Source organism: Trachurus japonicus, chromosome 17 (genome assembly GCF_045865225.1).
Source record: "Trachurus japonicus isolate A0001 chromosome 17, Traja_1.0".
NCBI classification, from domain to species: Eukaryota; Metazoa; Chordata; class Actinopteri; order Carangiformes; family Carangidae; genus Trachurus; species Trachurus japonicus.
The window spans coordinates 12,932,833-12,957,704 of NC_140923.1; the positions used below are offsets into that span (position 1 = coordinate 12,932,833).

Sequence of the window (24,872 nt, forward strand, 5' to 3'; positions counted from 1 at the left end):
TAAAAAACATACTAAAAAACTAAAAGAGAACAAGGGATGTTAATTAATTAAAGCCAGCAGGTGAACAGGCAAACCGGATGTAATAGATATGATTGGCTGATTGATGGGTCAAGTCTGTAAAAGTGGGTTTAAATAAGTATTTATTTGTATGTAAATAAATAAATAAATAAATAAATAATTTAAAATCCAAGGTGAGTGTATTTGTAGTAATTGAGAAAGCCACGCGGGGGAGCAGCAACTCCACTGAGGTAGACGAGAAGCGTGCTTTTATTTTGAAAATCGAACCACATGGTCGCCTGTGCTCTGTGCTGTGGCCCGAGTCCTTCACTCTGCCGCCGCCGAGGTCAGCTGGAGGAGCCGGGGAACCACCGGGAGCTGCCGCCGAGGTAAATAAGATAAGAATAAAGATATTACCGATACGAAACGTTAGTCTTATTCGGTCAGAAGACAGCCACGGAAACTGACGTGTTTATTTGTTATGACATGTTATTATAAGAAACAAGGCTAACGCTGCTAGCCGCGTTATTAGCCTCCTTAGGTAAGTTAGCCTCTAGCTGCTCAGTTCAGTCAGGCCAGTAACAGCTGAGAGAGCTCTGACAGTTTCTTACCATGTGCTACAGTAATAAAAACCAACCTGACACACTGGTTCAGAGAAAGGGAACTGTTTTTTTATTTATTTTCATTTCGTTTTTACTCATTTCAGCCATTTTGGTCCTGAATTGCTTGTTATTATGATGGTGCATCACTGGTGCAAAGTATGAATGAAGTTTGGTCATCTCAGTCCCAAACAGATTTAATGACAAAGTATTAAACTAGTAATTATCAGCAGACACCAAAAACATTGATATATTATTATTATTATTATTATCATTATATGCAAGCAAATAGGTGAAATTAAATGTTAAACCTATAGAATCTCAATCAGAAACAGCTTTAATGGCAAAGTGTTAAACACTAGTAATAATGACCTGTTAGCAGACACCAACAACATTAATTATAAATGCAAATATATTAAATTGAATGTTAAACTTATAGAAACAAAAGATAACATGAAATATTTTGGTGTAGCCTAAGTGTTGACTATGCTCTGTAGGAAACATGTCATGCAGGTTTTAAAGAGTTATTTCAGTTATTTGGCTTTTGTTGTCGTGAAAAACACAGAAACTGAAGAGTATTTCAGCCATTTTGGTCCTGAATTGCTTGTTATTATGATGGTGCATCACTGGTGCAAAGTATGAATGAAGTTTGGTCATCTCAGTCCCAAACAGATTAAATCATTCAATGACAAGTATTAAACTAGTAACTCAGCAGACACCAAAAACATTGATATATTATTATTATTATTATTATAATATACAAGCAAATAGGTGAAATTAAATGTTAAACTTATACTTATAGATTCTCAGTCAGAAACAGCCGTACTGTAATAGCAAAGTGTTAAACCCTAGTAATAATGACCTGTTAGCAGACACCAAAAACATTCATATATTATTATAATTATTATAAGCAAATATGTTAAATTGAATGTTAAACTTATAGAAACAAAAGATAACATCAAATATTTATGTTGACTAGTATATGTAGGAAACATGTTGTGCAGGTTTGAAAGAGTTATTTCAGTTATTTGTCTTTGTTGTAGTGAAAAACACAGAAACTGAAGTGTATTTGACTTCTTTTTCCTGATATTAACTGGACTATAATGACTCGCTGGTTATGGACATTTTTTATTTTGTAATAATCGATGGACTAATCAATTAAACAATGTTGCAGTAGTGCTCCCTCAGAAAAAAGATGCAGTAGATACTGACTATAATTCTTTAAGTCTCAAATGAAAAGTTATGGTGGTTAAGTTAAAATGTAGTCATACTTTGCATCTTTAATTCCCATTTTACTCATATTTTTCACTCTCATAGTTTGAGTTAGTTACTCTTACTAAGCCCAGATTGCCGGTGGTTTAATGCAGACATTGATAAATAGAACAAATGTATTCCCCACCTCTTCAGTGTTATTGTTTCCTCAGTAGCATATCAATATTATTTAGTCACAGTAAAGGTATTTCAAAAGACATAAAAACGTAACTTTTCCCTCATGAGCCATGATAAATGACTAAAGATACAACGTTTTATCAGGCGAAGGACTCAGCTCTGAAGGAGATAATCATCCATGTGATGAGCCACATGCGTCTCTTGTGCAAACATAATTGGATGTTGCATGCATTCCTGTGTCAGGTGGACACACACAGCCGCAGCAGCAGCTTACTCTAGTAGATGATGTGGTTGTGCACTGTGTGGAGTTGTGTTTAGAGAAGGCAGCGCTGTGTTTGCAGGAAGACAAAGCCTCCAAGTGCCACTTTGTCCAGGCAGGTATGCAACATTAAGTTTGGTTTGAAAGTGTGTTATTATTAGAGGGTGTGTACTGTGTTGCCTGTCCTGTAGCTCAGTGACTCACCCACATATTTGTCAGTTCTCATGCAAGTAATAATTGGGATTGAAGCATTTTATGTAATCAGGATTTTTCGTTTTTTTGTCCCTAAAACATTTTAACAACTACGCGGTTGCTAAGCTCCACAGATTGGCCGAGCCTCGCAGCGAGCAGCAGATACTGTATGTCAGAGGCTTTATGTAATAACGTCATTCTATCCCCTCCTGAGCCTCCAAGGTTAAACCCTTTGCATGTCTGTCACTCACTCACTCCTGTCCTGTCCTGTCCCTCCTGTTCAGTTCCAGCAGCAGCAGAACGGGTGAAGAGGATAAAGGAAGTTGCCAAGTCATGGATAGACCGCCACAATGACACATGAGACCCTTGCCAACTCCCAGCTGTCTGTTCAGGCCGCCGCCCTGCGCATGGTTAACTTACCGCTGTCCGTCTATGGCTCCCTGGCACAGGTGAGGACATGTTTGAAAGTGGCAGGTGTGTCTCTCTCAACAGTTCACTGCCGTCCGTCCCTGGGCTTTGACAGGGGAGGTTGTTGACTGTCTTGCAACTGTCTGCTCTGTTGATATCAATATCGGATTTGTCATAATGCTGGCCGCCGAAACAGATAGTAGGAATGAAATACTGTATGTGGGTGTTTTTCATCTTGATAGATTTGTTAATCATCATTAGTAATATTTTATCTAAATGGCTTCTTTGTATCCTAGTGTGGGTTGTAAGAATTTACTGTTTGAAGACCAAAACAACTCAAACAATAGCCATGGAAAAAAGGAAAAATATAACTCCCCTGCACAAACTTTATTTATATATTTTAATGACGAAGCAAGTCTGTCATATTTGCATGGACCTTTTTATATCATAAACATATAGACGATCATTTTGTGAGGTTCTAAGAATATGCAAATAATGTGCATTTAAACATCCACACTGTCTCCAGACCATTACTGTACATACAAATATGAACATTTGTAGACTTACTTCCATATTAGCGAATTATAATGTCATAATGCTGGCTGCCTAAACAGATAGTAGGAATGAAATATGTGGGTGTTTTTCATCTTGATAGAATTGTTAATCATCATTAGTAATATTTTATCTAAATGGCTTCTTTGTATCCTAGTGTGGGTTGTAAGAATTTACTGTTTAAAGAACAAAACAACTGTTTTTGAGTACAATAAAATAGTGTTAACAATTCAAACAATAGCAATGGAAAAAAGGAAAAATATAACTCCCCTTGCACAAACTTTATAATGACGAAGCAAGTCTGTCATATTTGCATGGACCTTTTTATATCATTAACATGTGGATGATCATTTTGTGAGGTTCTAAGAATATGCGAATAATGTGCATTAAAACATCCACACTGTCTCCAGACCATTACATACAAATGTTAACATTTGTAGATTTACTTCCATATTAGCGAATTGTATTTTATAGCTTTGAACTGGAGCACAGGCTCAAACTGTCACTTTGGGTGTGTAAACAGAAGTTACATGACTTCACTAAAGCCTGATTTATTGAAATGGACCTTTGGTTATTTCTTAACTTGGGGAGTGTTTGATGTGGAAACTTTAGCCCTTCACCCCCGAGCTCATGGTCGTCCTCATGCGCATGCTGGTCGAGCACGAACACCAAATACCTGGACCTGCTCGTCAAAACTTTCCGGTGCTACTAGTCATAAAAAAAACCCACTTTTTTATTTTTAACCTGTTTTTTCATTAGTTAATTCTTTTGTTTTTCCTATCAGACATGTGTCTTGGGAGCACAAGTTGCTCCGCGGTCTGATCTGATTGAGTCTGGCACAGCTCCATTCATAGTGTTTCCTCAAAGCCGATCAGATTAACCTGTGTCTGATCTGTTTGGATGTGAAGTACTACTACACTACCTGCCAGAGCAGTTTAGTAGTTTAGTTAAAGGTGGTGTGTGTGATGGAAAGGTGGCAGCCAGCAGCACAGCTTGGAAAGCCAATAAATAAACATCAAGTACCAGACAGTACATCTCAAATTATGCACAAAATTAAATTAAAAAAATCTCCTGAATTACTGCAGCAGACCTTCATGGTTCAGGTTCTTTCATTTCTCTCATTACTCTGTGTATCCTGCACAGGCTGTAACAGGTTATTTCCCCCCTCAGCGACCCCTCATGTTAATGTGTTTATGAGTCGTACATGAGAAGAGTCACGTAGTGGATCTGGTTTCATGCAGAGTCTGGTCAGAGCAGGATCACTGCAGGCCGGTTGCAGCATTTAATCCCCCCCTTCTTCCAGCTTCTCCACAAAAAAAAAAAAAAAAGCATCAGTATTATGGCTGTTGTCATGGCTGCTTCAAACAGAGCGTTTATGTAATCTTCATTTGTTGGTGGATGTGCAGCAGCGGGGCCTGTGTGTGTGTGTGTGTGGATAATCTCAGCGCCATTCACTGTTGCTATCTATAGACGGACGGCAGCTATGCACGCTATCTGAAATTGATTCCTTAAAATTCAGATGACAGCCTGGTAGCTGGTTCTCTGTCTGTTATGTAATCGCTGTTCACTATATTATTCTCAGTTGCGTATCCTCAGCTGAACTCAAACCAAGCAGGAAGTGTATTCTTTAAGTGCTGTTTTTAATGTTTTCCTTATTAAATTTTTTATTTTATTTTCATAATTCCAGCTCTTGTGCTGTTTGGTCGTCATTCTGTCACTGCAGTTTAAATAATCTTTATGCAGAATTTGAAGGATGTTGGATACTGTATCACTGATCCGACAGTCTTACCGTGCCTCAGGCTTTCTCTGTTTTTATTAGTTTGTTTTTATCCATTTCAGCTAACGACCGTCCTCTTCTTTGCTCAGAAAACGCTAAAGACCTTGATGATGATTTGTTGTGAACACTGTGAGATTTTGCTGAACAGGAAGTTTTAATAATTCAAACATACATGGTCCAAATCTGCCTGAAACTTCACATGTGGTGTGACGGACAGTCCCACACTGACTTCTGACATCAAGGCAGCTGTTTGAATGAAGTCTCACTCATAGCGCCACCTACTGGATACAGGGAATAACCCATAAAAAACAATCTGATATGAACTTCATACACAAAAGTTTCTTGTCTGCCTTTGATGAACAGTAACAACATGTATGTTGAATGTGTCATCCATACAATACATCTTGTCTGTCAACCACTCGTCAGTGTGGGCGACTCTAAATCTTTTTGTCAATCCTGAACAAATCTTCCTTTTGAGGTTTGATTGATTTCTCCCTGTAGGGTTGCAAAAGTCCAGTTTTAGAGAGACGTTCCAGCTTCTTGATTCTGATTGGCTGACGTCAGAACCTGATTTTAACAGCTTTATATATCACATTATCAGCCGTATATCTAACAGTCGTGTCTCTGGATCTAATTTCACTTCATTTCAGTCATGTCTGTTGGAGTATGAGCAGTAACAGCACCAAAGAAAACATGACCCAGAAAGATGTAATCTGTAGTGCAGAGATTTTAACTCTGTTTAATTGTTTCAGGATGGATTTTTGCTCATTTGACTGTGATGGGTTTGGATTAGGGTTATTTAGCTATTGAGTTCGAGTTATTTGTATTAATACTTGAAATATAAACAAATTGTCTAAAAGTGTTTAAAAGTCCGTACTGAGTGAACCTCTATGTGAATTTGTTAGAGATTCAATACTGAGTGAGTCCAAATTCAAGATTAGGGGAAAAAGGATCTGATAATATTGGAACTTGTTTCACTTTCATACACACAGCGGGGAAAAAAGTATTGAATGCGTCAACATTTTTCTCAGAAAATATATTTCCAATCGAGCTATTGACATTACATTTTCACCAGATGTCGGCAGCAATCCAACTCATGCACACATACAAAGAAATCCAAACATTCAAGTATATATATTTTTTGGCTTTTTTGCCTTTATTTGATAGCTCATAGTGAGATAGATAGGACCGGGGACGTCTGCGTTGAGGACTGTAGCCTCTACATGGGGCGGCCGCTTTAACCACTGCGCCACACACCGCCCCAAGAAATCCAAAAATTAATGTCCATAAATTAAGTGATGTGTAATAAAGTGAAATCGACACAGGGAATCCGTTAGTGCCGTTAATCCTGAACTAAAAAGAACAACATTTCACCATAAACTGGCCACGACCGGGTCCTCACAAGATTTCTGACAGAGTCAAAAGAAAACTAAGAAGCAGGTAGGATAATTAGCAGGTAAAGTTATTAAAAAAAACAATAATGAGTAATGCATTTAAAGCAGAAGTAAGCGATCCGGTCGTTTTGGCTAATGCTGCGTTCCAGGCAGGCTTTTGAAACCGTAAGTTACAGCTTCAAGTCACAACTTACGACTTTGTAGCGTTCCAGGCAACCCACTCGTGTTTTTCCGACCTGTTTTACCTGTGAAAGTCACTATAACGGCCACTCGTAACTTCCGACCCGTGAAGTCGTACCAGATCGAACTGGTACGACTTCACAGGTCGGAAAAACACGAGTTACGAGTTGCCTTGAACGCACCATAACGTCTTGTCAGCCGATGGAGTTAGCAGCCCCCGCCCTCGTCATGGATCTATTGGTCCTCGTCCCTGCGTCACCACATTCACGCACATCCCTTGGCTGCACACAGAGAGGACTGCCCCTTTATGCCGTTCTCTCTCCTCATTGGATAAAACTTGTAGGATACGAGAAAAGTTTTCTCCTCGGCTCAGAGCAGAGCAGAGTGACTGACAGACCCGTGTTTCGGTCCAAACACTCTATGTAAGTGATTGCTGTCGGAAGATAGAACTATTTAAGACTTATATTAACACAAATATTCCGCTTACTTCTGCTTTAAATATAAACAAATTGTCTAACAGTAAAAGTCCGTACTGAGTGAACCTCTATGTGAATTTGTTAGAGATTCAATACTGGGTGAGTGCAAATTCAAGATTAGGGGAAAAAGGATCTGATTATACATAACGGTACTGTAAATCTTCTTTGTAAAATGCATAAACTCTTAACCCGTCTGTCTCTTTCCTCCCTCCACCTGTCCTGCAGGTGAGCGTCAGCACAGGCACCAAGAAGCTGGTGGCCGCCACCGCCCTCGGTGCCGTCTCCCTCCTCCTCCTCGCGCGGCGCTTCCAGAGGAGGAAGGGCAGGAAGAGGGCCCTCTCCCCTCAGTGGGAGCAGGCCGGCTTCGAGTTCTTCTGCCCCGTCCCAGCTGGGAACGGTAAGACTTCCTGCCTCTGAGATATTTTTTACCCCCTAAACCAGCAGCAGCTCACTGGCCTCAATCGATCTCCATTTAGCATCTCAGCCTCAGTTGCTGGTTGGTGATGTAATCATAATCAACCTGACGTGCGGTGCTAGTCTGCTCCTGCATTACCTTTACAACTTTAACAGCAGGCTCCAGATAAATGCTTTAACTCATTTAATCTCACTTAGGAAGATTTACAACCGAGTAGTACTAAAGAGAAATTAACAGGAATGAAGGATTATCTGGAGTCGAATACTAGAAGCAGGTAGCCACCGACCGTTAGCCCCGGCCTTTTGAACGCAACTGATTTGCAGGCTGTTAATTACGTGACAATGTCAAGAAATGGGCAAGAAATAACAATTCATTGCATTATAATGTCTAGAAATTGTCCAGGAGAAAAATTCTGGCCTTTCCCCCAAAAAATCAAAGCATGAAAAGCGTAATGTGTAATCTTTTGCCTTTAAGAAAAACATGACATTACAACCCATCTCTCTCTTTTTATTTCTAACTTAAACTCTCGTCTCCATCTGTTTAGATAACACCAGCCAAAACATCACACTCTCCCTCAACTCCAAGAATGGCTACCCCTCTGGTCTGGTCCTCACCACGGCAGACTACAGGAAGCTGTCGGGCTCTCTGCTCAGCTTGGCCTCGGTGAGACTGAGACTCAGGTTTATTATATTAAGAGGAGTCTGGTTATTGATCTTCTTTTGTCTCCTGAAATGTCAAAGTGCAGCAACAGAAGTTTGGTTTATTAGTCCACAAACTGTTACTGTGTACTGTACAGCAGACCTACGTACATCTGCATGACAATGAAGTTTTGTACGTTTACTGTGTTTCGCAGGTGAAAAGCATGAACTCATCGAGCAGCAGCACCTGCGCTAATGAGTCCACCTGCTGGGACCGAGTCGGTGACGCCGACATCTGCAGCGTGGTCAACCTACCGGTCGCCACACCTGAGAACCTGTACCTCATGGGTAAAAACACTTATCCACCATATTACGTATGGAACGCATAATAAATATGTTAAAGGGATAGTTCAACATTTTGGCAAATTGGCCCATTGTCATAATCCCTATAGTCTTAGCAGTAGGTTCGTTACCTTTAATTGTTGGTGCAAGATATTTTTAGAACGGCGGAGCAGAGCCGCGAGCTGATCAGAGCTACGCCACGGAGGCTAATGGGATTTCTTGGTTTCCCTCATCAAATACACATTACGAGACAGAGTTGTTTTCGAGGCAAATTTATGCAAAACCGCTGATGTAATCAGTCTCTGCATTTGCCTCCGTCTCGTAACGCTCCGTTATCATCTCCTAGCGTGGTGAATGTGCAGGTCACAACTTGTCCACCAGAGCGTTGTGGAGTTGTTGGATTGTGTATTTGATGAGTTTGATGAGGGAAACCAAGAAATCCCATGAGCCTCCGTAGCGTAGCTCTGAGCAGCTCATGGCTCTGCTCCGCCGTTCTAAAAATAGCTTGCACCGACAATTAAAGGTAACGAACCTACTGCTATGACTATAGGGATTATGGCAATGGGCCAATTTGCCAAAATGTTGAACTATCCCTTTAAATGTAAACCATAATCATTACAATAAAAGAAATAAAGACATGAAATATTTCATTCTGTGTGGTTAAGAATCTATATGAGTTTCGCTACTGAAATAAATAAACTTTTCCATAATATTCTGATGATTTATTGAGATGTGCCTATAGCCGTGATGTAAAAACACATCGACGTCTCAATTTGAAATGCTCTTTGTATTTGACATGATTTTTACGTGTGCTATAAACAAAAATAGCTTGCACCGACAATTAAAGGTAACAAACCTACTGGTAAAACTATAGGGATTATGGCAATGGGCCAGTTTGCCAAAATGTTGAACTATCCCTTTAAAATAATACTCAATCCATAATTTAGTGGTTTAATTTTCTAGGGGATTAGGGGTTAGGTTTTCTCTGATTTCTCTGATTTGAAATGGAGCTTTGGAGACTCAGTTTGTGTGTTTGTTGTGTTGTGTTTGCAGGTATGGATTTGTTTGAGGAGGCTCTGCGGCGGTGGGAGGAAGCTCTGACCTTCAGGAGCAGACAGGCCGAGGACGACGCAAGTTGTGCCTCCGTCAAAACGGGAGCTGGAGACGCCATCGCTGAGCAGAGCAAGGAGGTGAACACTCAGGATATTGTGTTTTTTAACCACATAATGTCACCCAGGAGCCTGGGAATGAGCCATTTTCCCCTCACACCTCATAAACTACCTGCAGAGCAACTCGCTCAACCTGAGAATCAAGATTTCCTTTGTGTTCCTTCTATACCAGACCAAGTTCGCCCACAAACGCTGCCTTATAGGTCACATATGAATAACCAGCACTGAAAGCCCACTGGTGTCACAGAGTGTGAATTGTGTAATGACTCACTCGTCGGCTCTGCTACCTGGTCTGAAGGGCTTTGGATTAGTACGGGTCAAATAGTTAAGCCTGGGCACCCAAACAGACGTCCAGTCTGCTGCCTGGACTACTGTCAGGGATATCCCCCGCACAGTTGGGCCTCTTTAGAAAGCTGATTTAAAATTAGGTCAAAGGAGTTTCTCACGAAGGAACTGATGAAGATCTCTGAAGTGGAAAAATAAGTTGTTTTATTTTTAATCTAAAATGTCTCTATTTTTCTTATTGTCCATGTTGTGAAGGATTCAATACAAAGAACAGAGATGAGGACACAGGGCAGGGAGGTGGTTTAAATTAAGCATTTACTAGTTTCTCCTGTTTCAACTTGTTATGTTGTGATCCGAGTTCCCCAGCAGAGGACAGTACCCCACTCTGTGAGTGTCTGGTATATTGCCATAACACTTAAATACTGTCTGGGGCAGTGAGGTTCATGCTGCAAAGAGTGGGTGATGATATTTTTTCCAGATAACAAGACTTAAAGGGGAACTATGCAAGTCAGTCTAGGTGCTTTTCCTCTGTTTTGCTAACCCTCGTCCTGGCCATGTGCATTGCAAAGCCGGCAAGAAACCAATCAATAGTGCGGTACATAACGTTATATATCATATAAGATGTCACGACGTGTATATTTGCGTAGTTTTATCTGTCATAAACAAGAAATCACAGGTTATGGGGGCGCGTTTGTGTCACGGTACCGCAGAGATGAGAGCTGCGACACCGGGTCGGCTGCGCTGATCTTGCAAAGATGTTTTTCAGCCAAGAGACGCTACGTTCAAAGCGGAGAGCCTCAATTCTCCCTGTAACAAGTTATAAGTCATTTATTGAACCATCACAATTACTCCAAAACTGTTTAATTAAGGTAAAAATGTAGCATAGTTGAGCTAAAAATCCTGCATAGTTCCGCTTTACAGTCCCTAAGAATGAGCTCAGGTTGATAAAAAGATTTATGCAACTCAATGAATGGAGCTGTCTGTCAGAGATACCTGCCTCTTAATTCATCTTCCGTGTTTCTGTGAACAGGACGTCATCAGTGCAGAGTTCGTCCACCGGCTCAAGTCTCTGCTGCAGCGGGCGTACCGCCTCCAGGAGGAGTTTGAGGGAGTGTTGGAGCCGTCGTCCCACAGCAACAGCCAGGGTGAGGCACAGAAAAGTAGACCCACATGTAAAATGTCATTCACAGCCGTACAATACAGTAACCTGGTGGTTAAAGGTTGAATATGTAGAATATTTATTAAAAGCTAGATTTTTTTCAAAAATAATACATCCATGGGGCGTTTAGAGGGCTACAGAATGAAAGTATTGCTTTTCCATAAAAAATTATATTTAGTCTGAATTAATATTTTTTTATTTTTTTGACGGGCTCGACAACTGACTTTCTGTCAACGTTCTGTTTACATTCGTACCTGCCTGCAGCCGACATGTGGCTCAATTCTCCGCTGTTTTCCTGCCTCCTCCCGGTCGTATGCATTTGTTTCCAACCAAGCCTTTTCAATAATCAATCTGTGGATCAATGGATTATCATATGCATGTTAGGATGGGTGTATTTGTGTAGTCTTATCTGTCATAAACTGTTTACTGTCGCGGACTGCCGGTGCCACCAAGCTCCTTTTTTTTTCACCGAGACAAGAGCAGTGACAACAGAGGCTCTGAGCGCAGGTTTGGTTTTCAGCAGCGGTGTGGAAGATAGAGAGCCTCCACTCTCCCTGTAACAAGCTACAAGTCATTTATTATGCTGTTAAATGACGGTAAAAATGAAACATAAGGTAAATATCCTGCATAGTTCTCCTCCTGTCTGTCCTCTGATCAGAGCGGCTTCCTTAGCAACGGCCCGTTTTACCTAGCAACGGTCTGGCAATCGACTGCTGGAATTCTTTTTCTGTTGTTGTTCTGGTAATTCTACATATTCAACCTTTAAGTGTGTTGTAAGTTCACTTAACGATATAACGCCACTAAAAGCTACAGTTGAATGAACACAGTCGTTCTCCTTCGCAGATAAAATGGCCGACATCTTGTCCAGAGAGGACCTGGACGACGTGTGTCTGAGGGACAGCATCAGCATCGCCTCCACGGACTCGTTTGTCTCCGCTGCCGAGGTAAGAAGAGACGACTCGGTCCGGTCCGTCCATACATCCCATCATTATCACCTCGGTTACACCTCAAGCACCTCTTGCAGGTTTGAGGTTTGATTTCTCCCTGTAGGTTTGCAAAAGTCCAGTTTTAGAGAGAAGTTCCAGCTTCTTGATTCTGATTGGCTGACGTCAGATCCTGATTTTAAAGGAAGAGTTCACCAAAAAATGAAATTTAGTCATTGTTGACTCACACTCATGCTGATGAATACTCCAGGGTAGTTTTTTATTCCTCAAAGTGCATCTGGAGACCTGAAATGCCGGTTCGTAGTCCAACGAAAACTTTATATGAGAGCCAATAGCGCCCGACACAAAAACGTCCATAAAACTACACAAAAACCCTGTAATATTCCTCCATGCTCCTTGTCCGCTGCAATCCAAGTGTCCTGAAGGGATATAGTCCAGAGTTTACCAGAAACAACGTCATTTAGGCAAGTCCGGTCACGTCCGCGTGCATCGTGTGAACGCGAGAGCACGCCCCAGGCAAATTCAATACAGGACTGTTTAGGCTGTAAAAATGTCCTAAATTACATAATTTCGAGTAAACTCTGGACTATCTCCCTTCAGGACACTTGGATTGCAGCGGACGAGCAGTGTGGAGGAATATTACAAGGTTTTTGTGTAGTTTTATGGACTTTTTTGTATCGGGCGCTATTGACTCTCATATAAGGATTTCGTTGGACTACGAACCGGCCTCCCGGGTCTCCAGATGCACTTTGAGGAATAAAAAACTACTCCGGAGTATACATCAGCATGAGGGTGACTGAATTTCATATTTTGGTGAACTAAAAATAACTTTCACCTTTAGTCACAATAAATGAATAATGATGAACACTAGAGCTCACATTATTTGTTTCAGTGAGGGAAAATCTCTTAGTCCACATTTCTGTTTTTCCTTCACTTTATCGTGAGTTATGATAGATGCTGAAATAGCAGGTGTGAGTGATTCAAGTGAATTTGTCTCCATTAACAATTTATTCATAAGTACATTTCATCAAAAGAAACTATGGCTCACAGCCTGGTTGATACAGTGTCAACAATTTGCAGAAGATTTTTATAACATAAAACAAAAACACTAAGCCACAGTGTAGAATTTAGAAGTGGTTTCAAAACAGACGCCACACAATTTAAACAAACTAGGTTTTAAATGTCTAATAACCTTGTCTATGCTATAAAAAAAAGAAAACCAAATTAATATTATGTGAGCCGTCCGACAGGTTCACAGCACGAGTTTGATTCAAATAGCTCTGATCCTCCTCCCGGTGTTTAACTCTTTTCAGCTCATTTGTTTCACCCGCTAAGTCTCCGTGGGGGTTTGAGCTCTGTGTATCCGCCCGTCGCCTCTGCTGCACTTGACCCACAAAGAACAAAAATAAACCGGTGCTGGAGAATCACAGACCAGACAAGTTCAACTTCCACCGGGAGAGAAAGACTGTGTGTTGAACAGGTGAACCCTCAGCGAGCGGCCACGGCTAAAAGGATCATTCCTGCACATTTATAAAGGCTTAAAATGAAGATTAGTTAAAACCCTCGGACCTGTTCACCATTTCCTGTCCAGTGAGTGGAAGGTGGAGCTCTCCGCAGTGGAAAAACTGGGTCACTCTCTCATACTAAATATAGACCCCTCCACATTCCTCCATTAGTGTTCAACTGTCTCACTGCAGCTGGTTTTTACTACAACAACACTGAGAAGCCTTAACATGGTCAAAGCAGCTCAGTAAAATCCAATGATGTGATCCACAACATGGTGAAGCTGAACACAGGGTTCTTACGGATCCTTAAAAAGTCTTAAAAGGCATTGAATTCATTAATCTAAAAACAAGGCCTTAAATGGCATTAAAATGTCTTAAATCAATTTTTCAAAAGTCTTAAAAATGTTAACACATGGTAAGTGGTATTTTATGGTTGTAATTAGTCTCAAATCTCAAAATAATTGGTAACATTCTGACATAGAGAAGTTAGTGGCGGCCGTCAACGCTAAATTTCTCACCGCCACCAGCTCCCGAGTCAGTGGTGTTTTTTTTCCGGACTTTTTATGCATTTATTTTGAAAGGACAGCTGGAAAGAGACACAATCCAATGTTCATGTAGCAGTCACTTTACCTTGGATCACATAGGAAAGTGGGTAAAATTGTCCCTATAACCCTATGTAATTGATGTGGTGTTTTTTTTTGTGTTTTTTTTCTGCATTTGTGTTTATTATGAAGTTGGTCTTAAATTTCATTTCAAGTGGCTTTAAAAACGTCTTAAAAAGTCTTAAATTTGACTTGGCTTAAGCTGTAGGAACCCTGTGAACAGATTCACAAAGACACTAGGCTGAAAATCGATGTCTTGAAATTACCAGTATTGACACCCTCTTCTCTGTGTGTGTGTGTGTGTGTGTGTGTGTGTGTGTGTGTGTGTGTGTGTGTGTGTGTGTGTGTGTGTCAGCTGTCCGAGCACAGAGAGCTGAGGAGTGTCTTCGCTCTCGGTCACCACTTGTTCTACGAGGAGGCTCTCGAACTGGCCGAGGACGGAAAGATCTCCTGCAGAGTGCTGAGGTAAACACCGTGAACAACCCTCACTACCTGGCCTGCTGCCTCAGAGAACAAGAAGACTGAAACTGAAACTCATCTTCAGCAGCTCTCACTGCCTCTACGTTAACAAAGCAGAGTGTACTGTTGATAACACAAACACTAAAGTGAAACTGCACCACTGACTAAAGACCAGGGCACAAGTGTATTTGTTATTAAAGAAACATTGGGTACGTTTACATGGACAGTTTCAATCGGTTTCAGAAAGGTTTGGGAGACCAAACCGATTGAAAATACTTCATGTAAACACCTCAAACCGTTTCAATTACCCCAAACCGGTTGAAATTCCAACCAGATTGAAGGGGGTGGTTTAAACCTTTTCTAAAGAGATCTGTCTGTCATGTAAACACTTGAAACGGGTTGATCCCTGACTGCGTTCGTTCAGGACTTGACGTACGTACGTACGCACGCACGCTTGAGCACGTACGAGCCGTGCCTGCCTGGCTGTCACTCAAGTGAAAATGTCCGTGTAATACGGGAAAGTGTCGAGCAAGAAATTTCATAACAGACTGGCGGGTCATGAGGAAGTTCTGTTTCCACTTGGTGTCCGAAAATTCATGCAGAGAGAGGAGGAGGAGGAGGAGGAGGAGGAGGAAGCGGTACGCCGCCGGTGTTGTGCCGAAAAGAGACTGCCTGCCCGGGCAGTCGTTTTTCGGCAGGTAGTCTCTTTTTGGCACAACACCGGCGGCGCCTCGCTTCCTCCTCCTCCTCCTCCTCCTCCTCCTCCTCCTCCTCCTCCTCCTCCTCCTCCTCTCTCTGCATGAAAGTGGAAAGACACTCTCTCTTCTTTTCCTGCTAAAATTAGGAATATGCCACGCTGCTGTTCGATACAGAGAAATATTATAACAGCAAAGACTGCGCTCAACAAACGATGTATTTCGGCACAGCTGTAGCACTTCCATAATCAATACTGTTGTAACCATAGTAACGCAATCACTCACGGCTGCGGGCACATTCAAAGCGTTTGTTTCGTCGGCGCATGTAAACACCCAACCAGTTTACTTTGTACGCTCAAGCCGAAATCTTCAAACAGATTGATTTAAACCAAACCTTTCTGAAACCGTTTGAAACTGTCCATGTAAACGTACCCATTGACACTTCTGCCTTGCACCTCTTGGCACCAGGTGTTATTTAAATCCCTGTGTCACACACTGACAGTTAATGTGGAGACCAACTGTAATAAACAAGGATCGTACTTCTATGTTTACAGTTGATTCAGGGGCTGTAACTGATCTAACACTCATGATGATACACAGAGTATGCCCAGCACTATCCAACCTACTAGTCCATCAGAGTCTGACTGTTTTTTTTTTCCTCATCAGGACTGAGATGCTGGAGTGTCTCGGTGACTTGGATTTCTTGGCCAAGTTGCACTGTGTGCGTCAGGCGTGTCAGGTACAGTCGAGCCTCGTACACTGAAATGCAGCTGTTTACAGTAACATGGTTCCTGCTGGGGTTGACAGGGTTTCTGAAATATTGTGGAGTTAAAAGGTTTTATTATTAGAAGAAGATTAATGTCAACAGAGGTTTTCCTAATTGGATCACATACATACACCATTAGAAAAAGTTTGGGCTGTAATTATACACACATCTGTGATCCAACTAAAGCCACTTACAAAAAAAACAATCACTATTAACATTGTCCATTGGAATAACTTGGCATTGATGTGGCATCATGCTGAAGGAACCTCATGTTACACAGTGGGAAGTGAACCATTAAAATCATTTAGAAACAACCTATATGTAGAATCGTTCAATTTTAATTACAAAAAGACTCAGTTTGATCAGTTTGAGTAAATGAGTGTTTCGTGTCTGCAGCTCATCTTGTGTGAGAGGGCGACCAGGATGTTTCTGGCTGAAACAGGAAAGAAAATCCTGTCCTCCATCATTGTTAAAGCTCAGAAGGTGAGAGTCAAGCCACAGTCACATTTCTCTTTTCATGTGCTTATGACTGAGCTCCTTTTAAGAACTTTTCTTCTACTTTTTTTATTCTTCTTTGCTCTTGCTTTTAACTCTTATGTTTATGTTTATGTAAAGCACATTGAGTTGCCTTGGTCTGAAATGTGCTATATAAATAGAGATGCCTTGCCTTGTGTCCTCACTGTCACTGTCACTGTCCTTGTCCCAGAGCCCAAAGAGATTCGAGGAGGTGTTCGAGGAGATGATCTCCTTCCTGGAGCACACGGAGCACTGGGAGAACACGGAGGTGGAGCTCGCCACACGAGGAGTGAGTGTGACGTTAAATACTGTCGATCTCAACCAGGGCCGTTGCTAGGAATTCTGGGCCCCCTTAAAGAATACTAAAGTGGGCCCCTCCCCCTAACTTTTCCTTTTTTTTTCTTAGACTACGTATGTATTATCGTTTTTTATTTAGCCTTTTTTGTTTTGATGCTAATGCAGCATTACACTGCAAAAACTCAAGTATCTTAGCAAGAATATTTATCTTATTTCTAGTCAAAATGTAATTTCTAGTCAAAACAAATCTCATTCTACTTAAAATAAGACACATCATATTAAAAGTAGCTTGTTTTTAGACACTTTTTACTTCTTTCAAGCAGATTTTCACTTGGAATAAATAGAAAAAATCTGATAATGGAACAAGTTTTTCTTCCTTATTACAAGCACAAAAACTTACTTTCACTGGCAGATTTTTCTACTTATTTCAAGTGAAAATTTGTTTGAAACAAGTGAAAATGATCTAAAAACAAGTTAATTTTTAGGTAATGAGTCTTATTTTAAGTGGAAAGAGATTAGTTTTGACTAGAAATGAGACATTTGGACAAGAAATAAGACAAATATTCTTGGAAAGATGTTGAGTTTTTACAGTGTACTATGAGTATTAGTCAGGGTCTTACGCAGAATAAATCAGTCATACAAAGATTAGACTACTGGGGTTTTTTATGGGCCCCACTGGGCGCTGGGCCCCTAGAATTATCATCACCTTTCTCCCCTATACAACGGCCCTGATCTCAACCCCACTCTCCTTTATTTTATACATACAGTGGAAACTGCTTATAGTGATCACGGATATAGTAATCAAGAAATCCGCTTACAGTGTTCATTTTTGGTCATTTTATGAATGAAAACATGTGCAAAAACGTTTACAATTTTTTTAAAACTACTGTATGTGTATTTATTTTATTTCTTACTCCCATGATTCCTTGCCGTACGTGTGCCTCTGGTGCAATTAAGACCCAGAGACTGTGGCAATACTGAGACAAGATGCAATATACTATAAGAAAGTGCAATAATTATTTATTACTTTGTATGAACCGTGAACTTAGTTGTACTGTCTGTAAGTGATCTCTGCTGGTTGTGTGTGTGTGTGTGTCTGTGTGTGTGAAATGGTGTATGGTTTTAAAATCTGTCTTGCAGGATGTACAGCAATGATTGTCCAAGACAAATTTCCCTCCGGGGACATTAAAGTTTATTTTTGATTGATTTATGTCCAATAAAAAATAAGAAATAAGTCACCGCCAAGCCGCAGCTGGGCTACCAATTTGCACTACGGACATACAACAACGTTAAAGGCTGTTTTGTTACATTTTTCTCATTGGAAACTATACAAATGGCATTTAGATGATGTTCTGCATAAAAAATGAAGTGAAATAATAAAAAAAATCGGTTATAATAGTTAACCGCTTATACAGTAGTGCTCACATTGACTAGTCTGGACTCACGTGATCAGGATTAGCGGTTTCCACTGTAATAATATTTAACACTTGCTGTCACCAGGTGAAGCACTTGAACTTCTACGACATAGTGCTGGACTTCATCCTGATGGATTCGTTCGAGGACTTGGAGAATCCACCGATCTCCATCCAGAACGTGATCAACAACCGCTGGCTCAACAGCTCCTTCAAGGAAACGGTGGGTACAAAAAACTGTGAAAAGTGGGGGAAAAAACCATGTTCAAATCTGGACAAAACAGCTTCCACGTTGTGTTTTTATTTTTATTTTTTAGCATGTCCCCAGTTTGTGGATTTTGTCTTTGTTGAGTCTGATCAGTTTGTGTTCCTCAGGCCGTGGCGTCGAGCTGTTGGTCGGTGCTGAAGCAGAAGAGGCAGCACATGAAGGTACGAGTCCAACACATCCTTACTTTACTTTACTTTTTTATTTGCACATTATATAACCTGCATAAACAATGAAAATAGTGTAATTAAACATTGTGCAGGAGAGGTGGAAGCCAAAAAAGGCTTAGGAAAATACCTCCCATATGTAAAAAAAAAACAACAACAAAAAAAACAGCAGTGGTCTTCAAAGTAAGAAGATAACACAGAAATTCATAACATAAAAGATAGAAAAGAAAAAAAGGACAAATTTATATGGAAAAATGAAAGATACTGAATTAAAGCAGAAGTAAGCGATCCGGTCGTTTTGTCTAATGCTGCGTTCCAGGCAGGCTTTTGAAACCGTAAATTACAGCTTCAAGTCACGACTTACGACTTTGTAGCGTTCCAGGCAACCCACTCGTGTTTTTCCGACCTGTTTTACCTGTGAAAGTCACTATAACGGCCACTCGTAACTTCTGACCCGTGAACTCGTACCAGATCGAACTGGTACGACTTCACAGGTCGGAAAAACACGAGTTACGAGTTGCCTTGAACGCACCATAACGTCTTGTCAGCCGATGCAATTAGCAGCCCCCGCCCTCGTCATGGATCCATTGGTCCTCGTCCCTATGTCACCACATTCACGCGCATCGCTTGGCTGCACACACAGCCCTTCATGCCGTTCTCTCTCCTCATTGGATAAAACTTGTAGGATACGAGAAAAGTTTTCTCCTCGGCTCAGAGCAGAGCAGAGTGACTGACAGACCCGTGTTTCAGTCCAAACACTCTATGTAAGTGATTGCTGTCGGAAGATATAACTATTTAAGACTTATATTAACACAACAATATCACTTACTTCTGCTTTAATGAAAGAAGGAAAGAAAAAAAAACAATTTACATAAAAAAAAAGTGAAAGGTCCAAATTGACAGATCCAGAAGTTTTACAAATCAAACAAAGAATGATTTTTTCAGTTGTTTTTGAACAAAGCCAGTGTGAATATTGATTTTAGTGATGTAGGTAGATTGTTCCTCTGTATTTTAAAGTGTGTTGATTGTATGAAGTCCAACACATCTCAGTGTTCATTCTTCATTCATCAATAATCATTCACAGAGTTTGATCCTCTCTGTAACGTCCCTCCTCCTCTTCCTCCTCCTCCTCCTCCTCTTCCTCCTCCTCCTCTGTCTCAGGTCCCCGACGGCTTCATCGCTCACTTCTACACCGTGTGTGAGCAGATCAGTCCCGTCCTGGCCTGGGGCTTCCTGGGGCCCAAGAGCTCCCTGCACGACTTCTGCTGCTTCTTCAAGGTCGGTCTCAGTCCAGAAATGCGACATTACAGCAGCACACGTCATCTTTTTTATTTTATTTATTTAAACCTTTATTTTAACTCGTTGGTCACTGAGGTTTCCCTCATTTACAGGGACGACGAGTTTACAAGCAACAGCAGAACATAACAATTACATTTAATAACAGTTGCAGGATGATTTACAAAGGTCAGACACCATATGTTTAAAATCAGCAAGAGTAGGAATAATCTCCAGCCCCAAAGTATGTTGGAGAATATTCCATGAGTTGGGAGCATCAAAGGAAAAGGCAGATTTACCAAACTCTGAGTGTACAAAAGGGACTTTAAGAAATAATAAACCACTAGAGCGAGTAGAATAAGATCCAGAGCGCCATTCTAATAAAGATGAGATGTATGGGGGCTGTTTACCAGTAAGGGCCTTAAAGATAAACATATACCAGTGCTTCATGCGTCTGTCAGAAAGGGAGGACCAACCAACTTTTTCATAGAGTAAGCAATGATGAGTGTCATGTCTATCCCCGGTTATAAATCTGAGAGCAGAGTGATGGAATCCAGAGGTTTGAGGGTTGTAGCTGCTGCATGTCTGTAAATGATATCACCGTAGTCCAAAACTGATAAAAAGACTGATTCTACAATTCTTTTCCTGCTGAGTAATGGGAAATAAGCTCTGTTTCGGTACAGAAAGTTAAATTCATTATTCTGAATGTGACCTTCACTTTTAGTGTTCGTCTGGTCCCGACTCAGTTTCCCACAATACTGACGTAGTTTTACACCACGACCTCAACAGCCTGTGCACTGTCAGAAAAGTATCTGGTGACATAAGGCAGAGCTAATAGGAATTGTCAATTACTTGTCTGATAGAAAAGGAATTAGCAGTTTACTTGATAATTACTAAATTGTTTCAGTATTTTTTTTAATCTGAAGTTGTTAAAACCAAATATCTGTTGTCATTCTTCATCAAATGTGACTGAAAGCTGATTATTTGACGACACAACAAATGTTTGAAAATGTCATGTATGGTTTTTTTAAGCATAGACTGAACTAGCAGATCATCAGTTATGTAGATGTTATTTGCAGCCTGACAAAATAAAGGAAATTTTGTTTATAACACACGTAAAAATCATGTCAAATACAAAGAGCATTTCAAATTGAGACGTCGATGTGTTTTTACATCGCGGCTACAGGCACATCTCAATAAATCATCAGAATATCATGGAAAAGTTTATTTATTTCAGTAGTGAAACTCATATAGATTCTTAACCACACAGAATGAAATATTTCATGTCTTTATTTCTTTTATTGTGATGATTATGGTTTACATTTAAAGGGACAGTTCAACATTTTGGCAAATTGGCCCATTGCCATAATCCCTATAGTCATAGCAGTAGGTTCGTTACCTTTAATTGTCGGTGCAAGCTGTTTTTAGAACGGCGGAGCAGAGCCGCGAGCTGCTCAGAGCTATGCTTTTACGGAGGCTCATGGGATTTCTTGGTTTCCCTCATCAAACTCATCAAATACACAATCCAACAACTCCACAACGCTCTCATGGACAAGTTGTGACCTGATCATTCACCACGCTATGAGATAATAACACAACGTTACCAGACAGAGTTGTTTTAGAGGTAACCAAGGAAGGGAAATCAAGAAATCCCATGAGCCTTCGTAGCGTAGCTCTGAGCAAAAACAGCTTGCACTGACAATTAAAGGTAACAAACCTACTCCTAAAACTATAGGGATTATGGCAATGGGCCAACCCCAAATTCGTGTGGAAAAGGTGGGAAAAAAATTCACTTTTGTAACCTAATGATCATCTAATTAACTCAAAACACCTCCAAAAGTTTCCTGAGCCTTTAAACGATCTCTTAGTCTGGTTCAGTAGCTGCTGCACTATCAGGGGGAAGACAGCTGACCTCCATGCTTTTATACTTTATTGAGATGTGCATTTTAATAAATAAATGAGGCTCATGAATAAAAGAATCAAATCCACTGAGACGGCTTGAAAAAGAAAAAGCTTTTGATTTATCTTCTTAACCCTCCTGTCGTCCTTCTGGGTCAAATTGACTCAATCTGTTCCCTTCCTCCATCCTTTCTTTCTCCCTTCCTTCCTCTTTTGATCCAATTGACCTGATCTGTTCCCTATCCCTCCATCTTTCTTTCCTTTCCTTCCTTTTCCTCTTCTTCCTTCCTTGGGACAAATCTGTTCCCTTCCTCCATCTTTCTTTCCTTCCTTCTTTCCACAATCCTTTTTTCCCTTCCTTCCCTCCCTTCGTCCTTACTTCTTCCTTCTCTTTTGACCCGATCTGTTCCCTCCCTCCTTCTATCTTTCCTTCCTTTTTCCCCTTCCTTCTTTTCTCCTATCTTTCCTTTTGTCCTTCCTTCCTTACTTCTTTCCTTTCGTCCTTCCTTCCTTTCTTCCTTGACCCAGGAGGACAGCAGGAGGGTTAAATAATAAGTTAGATGGAGTATAACACTGAGCCTTGTGTTCACGTTCAGTCCTCTCTCTCCAGGGTTCTTACGGATCCTTAAAAAGTCTTAAAAGGCATTGAATTCATTAATCTAAAAACAAGGCCTTAATTGGCATTAAAATGTCTTAAATCAATTTTTCAAAGTCTTAAAAATGTTGACACTTGGTAAGTGGTATTTTATGGTTGTAATTTGTCTCAAATCTCAAAAGAATTGGTAACATTTCGACATAGAGAAGTTAGTGGCGGCCGTCAACGCTAAATTTCTCACCGCCACCAGTTCCCGAGTCAGTGTTTTGTTTTGTTTTTCTGGACTTTTTATGCATTTATTTTGAAAGGACAGCTGGAAAGAGACACAATCCAATGTTCATGTAGCAGTCACTTTACCTTGGATCACATAGGAAAGTGGGTAAAATTGTCCCTAATCCTATGTAATTGATGTGGGGGTTTTTTTCTTCTTTTTTCTGCATTGGTGTTTATTATGAAGTCTGTCTTAAATTTCATTTCAAGTGGCTTTAAAAAAAAGTCTTAAAAAGTCTTAAATTTAACTTGGCTTAAACTGTAGGAACCCTGTCTCTCTCTCTCCCTGCTGCAGGACCAGGTGTTTCACTTCCTGAAGGACATCTTCGACCTGGACAAGGTGCGTTACACGTCGGTGGAGAGTCTGGCCGAGGACATGCTGCACCTGCTGCACCGCCGCTCCGAGCTGCTGCTGGCCTACCTGGGCGCCGACTCGCTGCGCCACGTCAACAACGGCTGCAGCTCCCCGCGGATGCAGCTGGTGGTGCCCGGGGCCGCAGCCGCCGCCGCCGCTCTGCTGGAGGCCGGTGCAGTGCAGTGATGATGAGAGCAGCCCAGGGAATCGAACCTGCTTGGAAGTGGAAGTGGAAAAAACCTCAGCATTTATTTTACTAAGTGTAGTAATAATAATAATAAGTTCACACCAAGTATCGGACCAAAGAGAGAAACTGTGTCGGTGTGACGCGACTCCTCACTGAAGAGTTTTAGGTAACACTTTATACTTGAATAGGTATCCATAACCATGACACAACAGCTGTCATAAACATCAATGAATACTTATGACCGCTGTCGTTAAGTGTCATTCGGTAAGTTATGTCACTTTTAATGCAAAGTTGACATTGTTTGAGATGTTTTTGTTCTGACAACTTGACAGAAAGACAATTTAAACTGTCATAGCAGACCTAATTGGCAAACTTTAGAGATGTTTTAGAGATTTGAGATGTCCTTGTTATGAGAACTTGACATAATTTTTTAAAGTTTGTCCATTAGGTCTGCTATGACAGTTTAAATTGTCTTTATGTCAAGTTGTCAGAACAAAAACATCTCAAATAATGTCAACTTTGCATCAAAAGTGACATAACTTACCGAATGACACTTAACGACAGCTGTCATAAGTATTCATTGATGTTTATGACAGCTGTTATGTCATGGTTATGACAGTTTTATGTCAATCTTATGAATACCTATTCAAGTAATTAAGTGTTACCGAGTTTTATTGTAAAAACACTGTATCTGACCTCCACTCATCACATCTCCCATCATGCCCTGCGCTCCCCAGTTGCACCAGCTCTCTGCCTTCACACATTATCCACATTATCCCCGACTCCCCCTCCCTCCCTCCTCTGTGCCATGGCAGAGCGCACGTAAATATTTTAAAATATCAGAGCAATAATATTTATAACAGAGCCTCGCTGTGAGCCTCAGTGGCACCGACCCCCGTCCTAGATCATCAGCTGTGTAAATTAAGCCGTTTAATTAAGCAATTTTTGTGCGTTGGAGGGAGGGAGGGGGGAGAAAATCAAAAAGGAAAAAAGATATTTTACCATATTTATTTTATCATACGTCTAAATAATGCAGGGTTTATTTTCTAGAAGTCGTAGTTGTGCCTGTACGCATCAATGGTTTTGTGATCAGCTTCAAACATGCAGTAGGGTTTGAAAACAAGAGAAAACTATTAAGATGTAACTTTAACTTCCTAAAGAAACATGTGCAATGCAAAACTATTAACTGTACTTTGTGCGTTTGTTTGTTACGAGCACATGTGAACAAAGGGACTGAGATTAAAATTAACTGGGTCACACTGAGACCTGTTGTTACTTCAGTTAGTTCAAAGGGAAATGTTTTTTTGTTTTTTTTGCTAAACGTTTATGTAATATTAAATTAATCCAAACTCATTCGGCCCACGATCCCATTAGCTACAGGAAATAAAAGATTAAACTTCACGGTTTCATAACTCTCCAGCCGTTTTAACAA

The 24,872-nt window shown here is 40.7% G+C and overlaps 1 protein-coding gene across 2 annotated transcripts; it reads left to right on the forward strand.

Moving 5' to 3' along the window:
- Window positions 1-303: 303 nt before the first annotated feature.
- miga1 (mitoguardin 1) lies at window positions 304-23,647 on the forward strand. Of its 2 annotated transcripts, none has more exons than XM_085804057.1 (16): window positions 304-386; window positions 2,727-2,885; window positions 7,449-7,620; window positions 8,183-8,301; window positions 8,492-8,624; window positions 9,672-9,808; window positions 11,103-11,217; window positions 12,075-12,175; window positions 14,638-14,747; window positions 16,103-16,175; window positions 16,599-16,685; window positions 16,909-17,007; window positions 18,516-18,650; window positions 18,803-18,856; window positions 20,021-20,137; window positions 23,194-23,647. In XM_085804057.1, the coding sequence occupies exons 2-16, from the start codon at window positions 2,787-2,789 to the stop codon at window positions 23,437-23,439; spliced, it is 1,797 nt and encodes a 598-aa protein (XP_085660183.1). In that variant the 5' UTR covers window positions 304-386; window positions 2,727-2,786; the 3' UTR covers window positions 23,440-23,647. The 2 variants fall into 2 exon arrangements, with proteins under 2 accessions (XP_085660183.1, XP_085660182.1); XM_085804056.1 differs by having other exon boundaries at window positions 305-386; window positions 2,721-2,885.
- The last annotated feature ends 1,225 nt before the right edge of the window (window positions 23,648-24,872 follow it).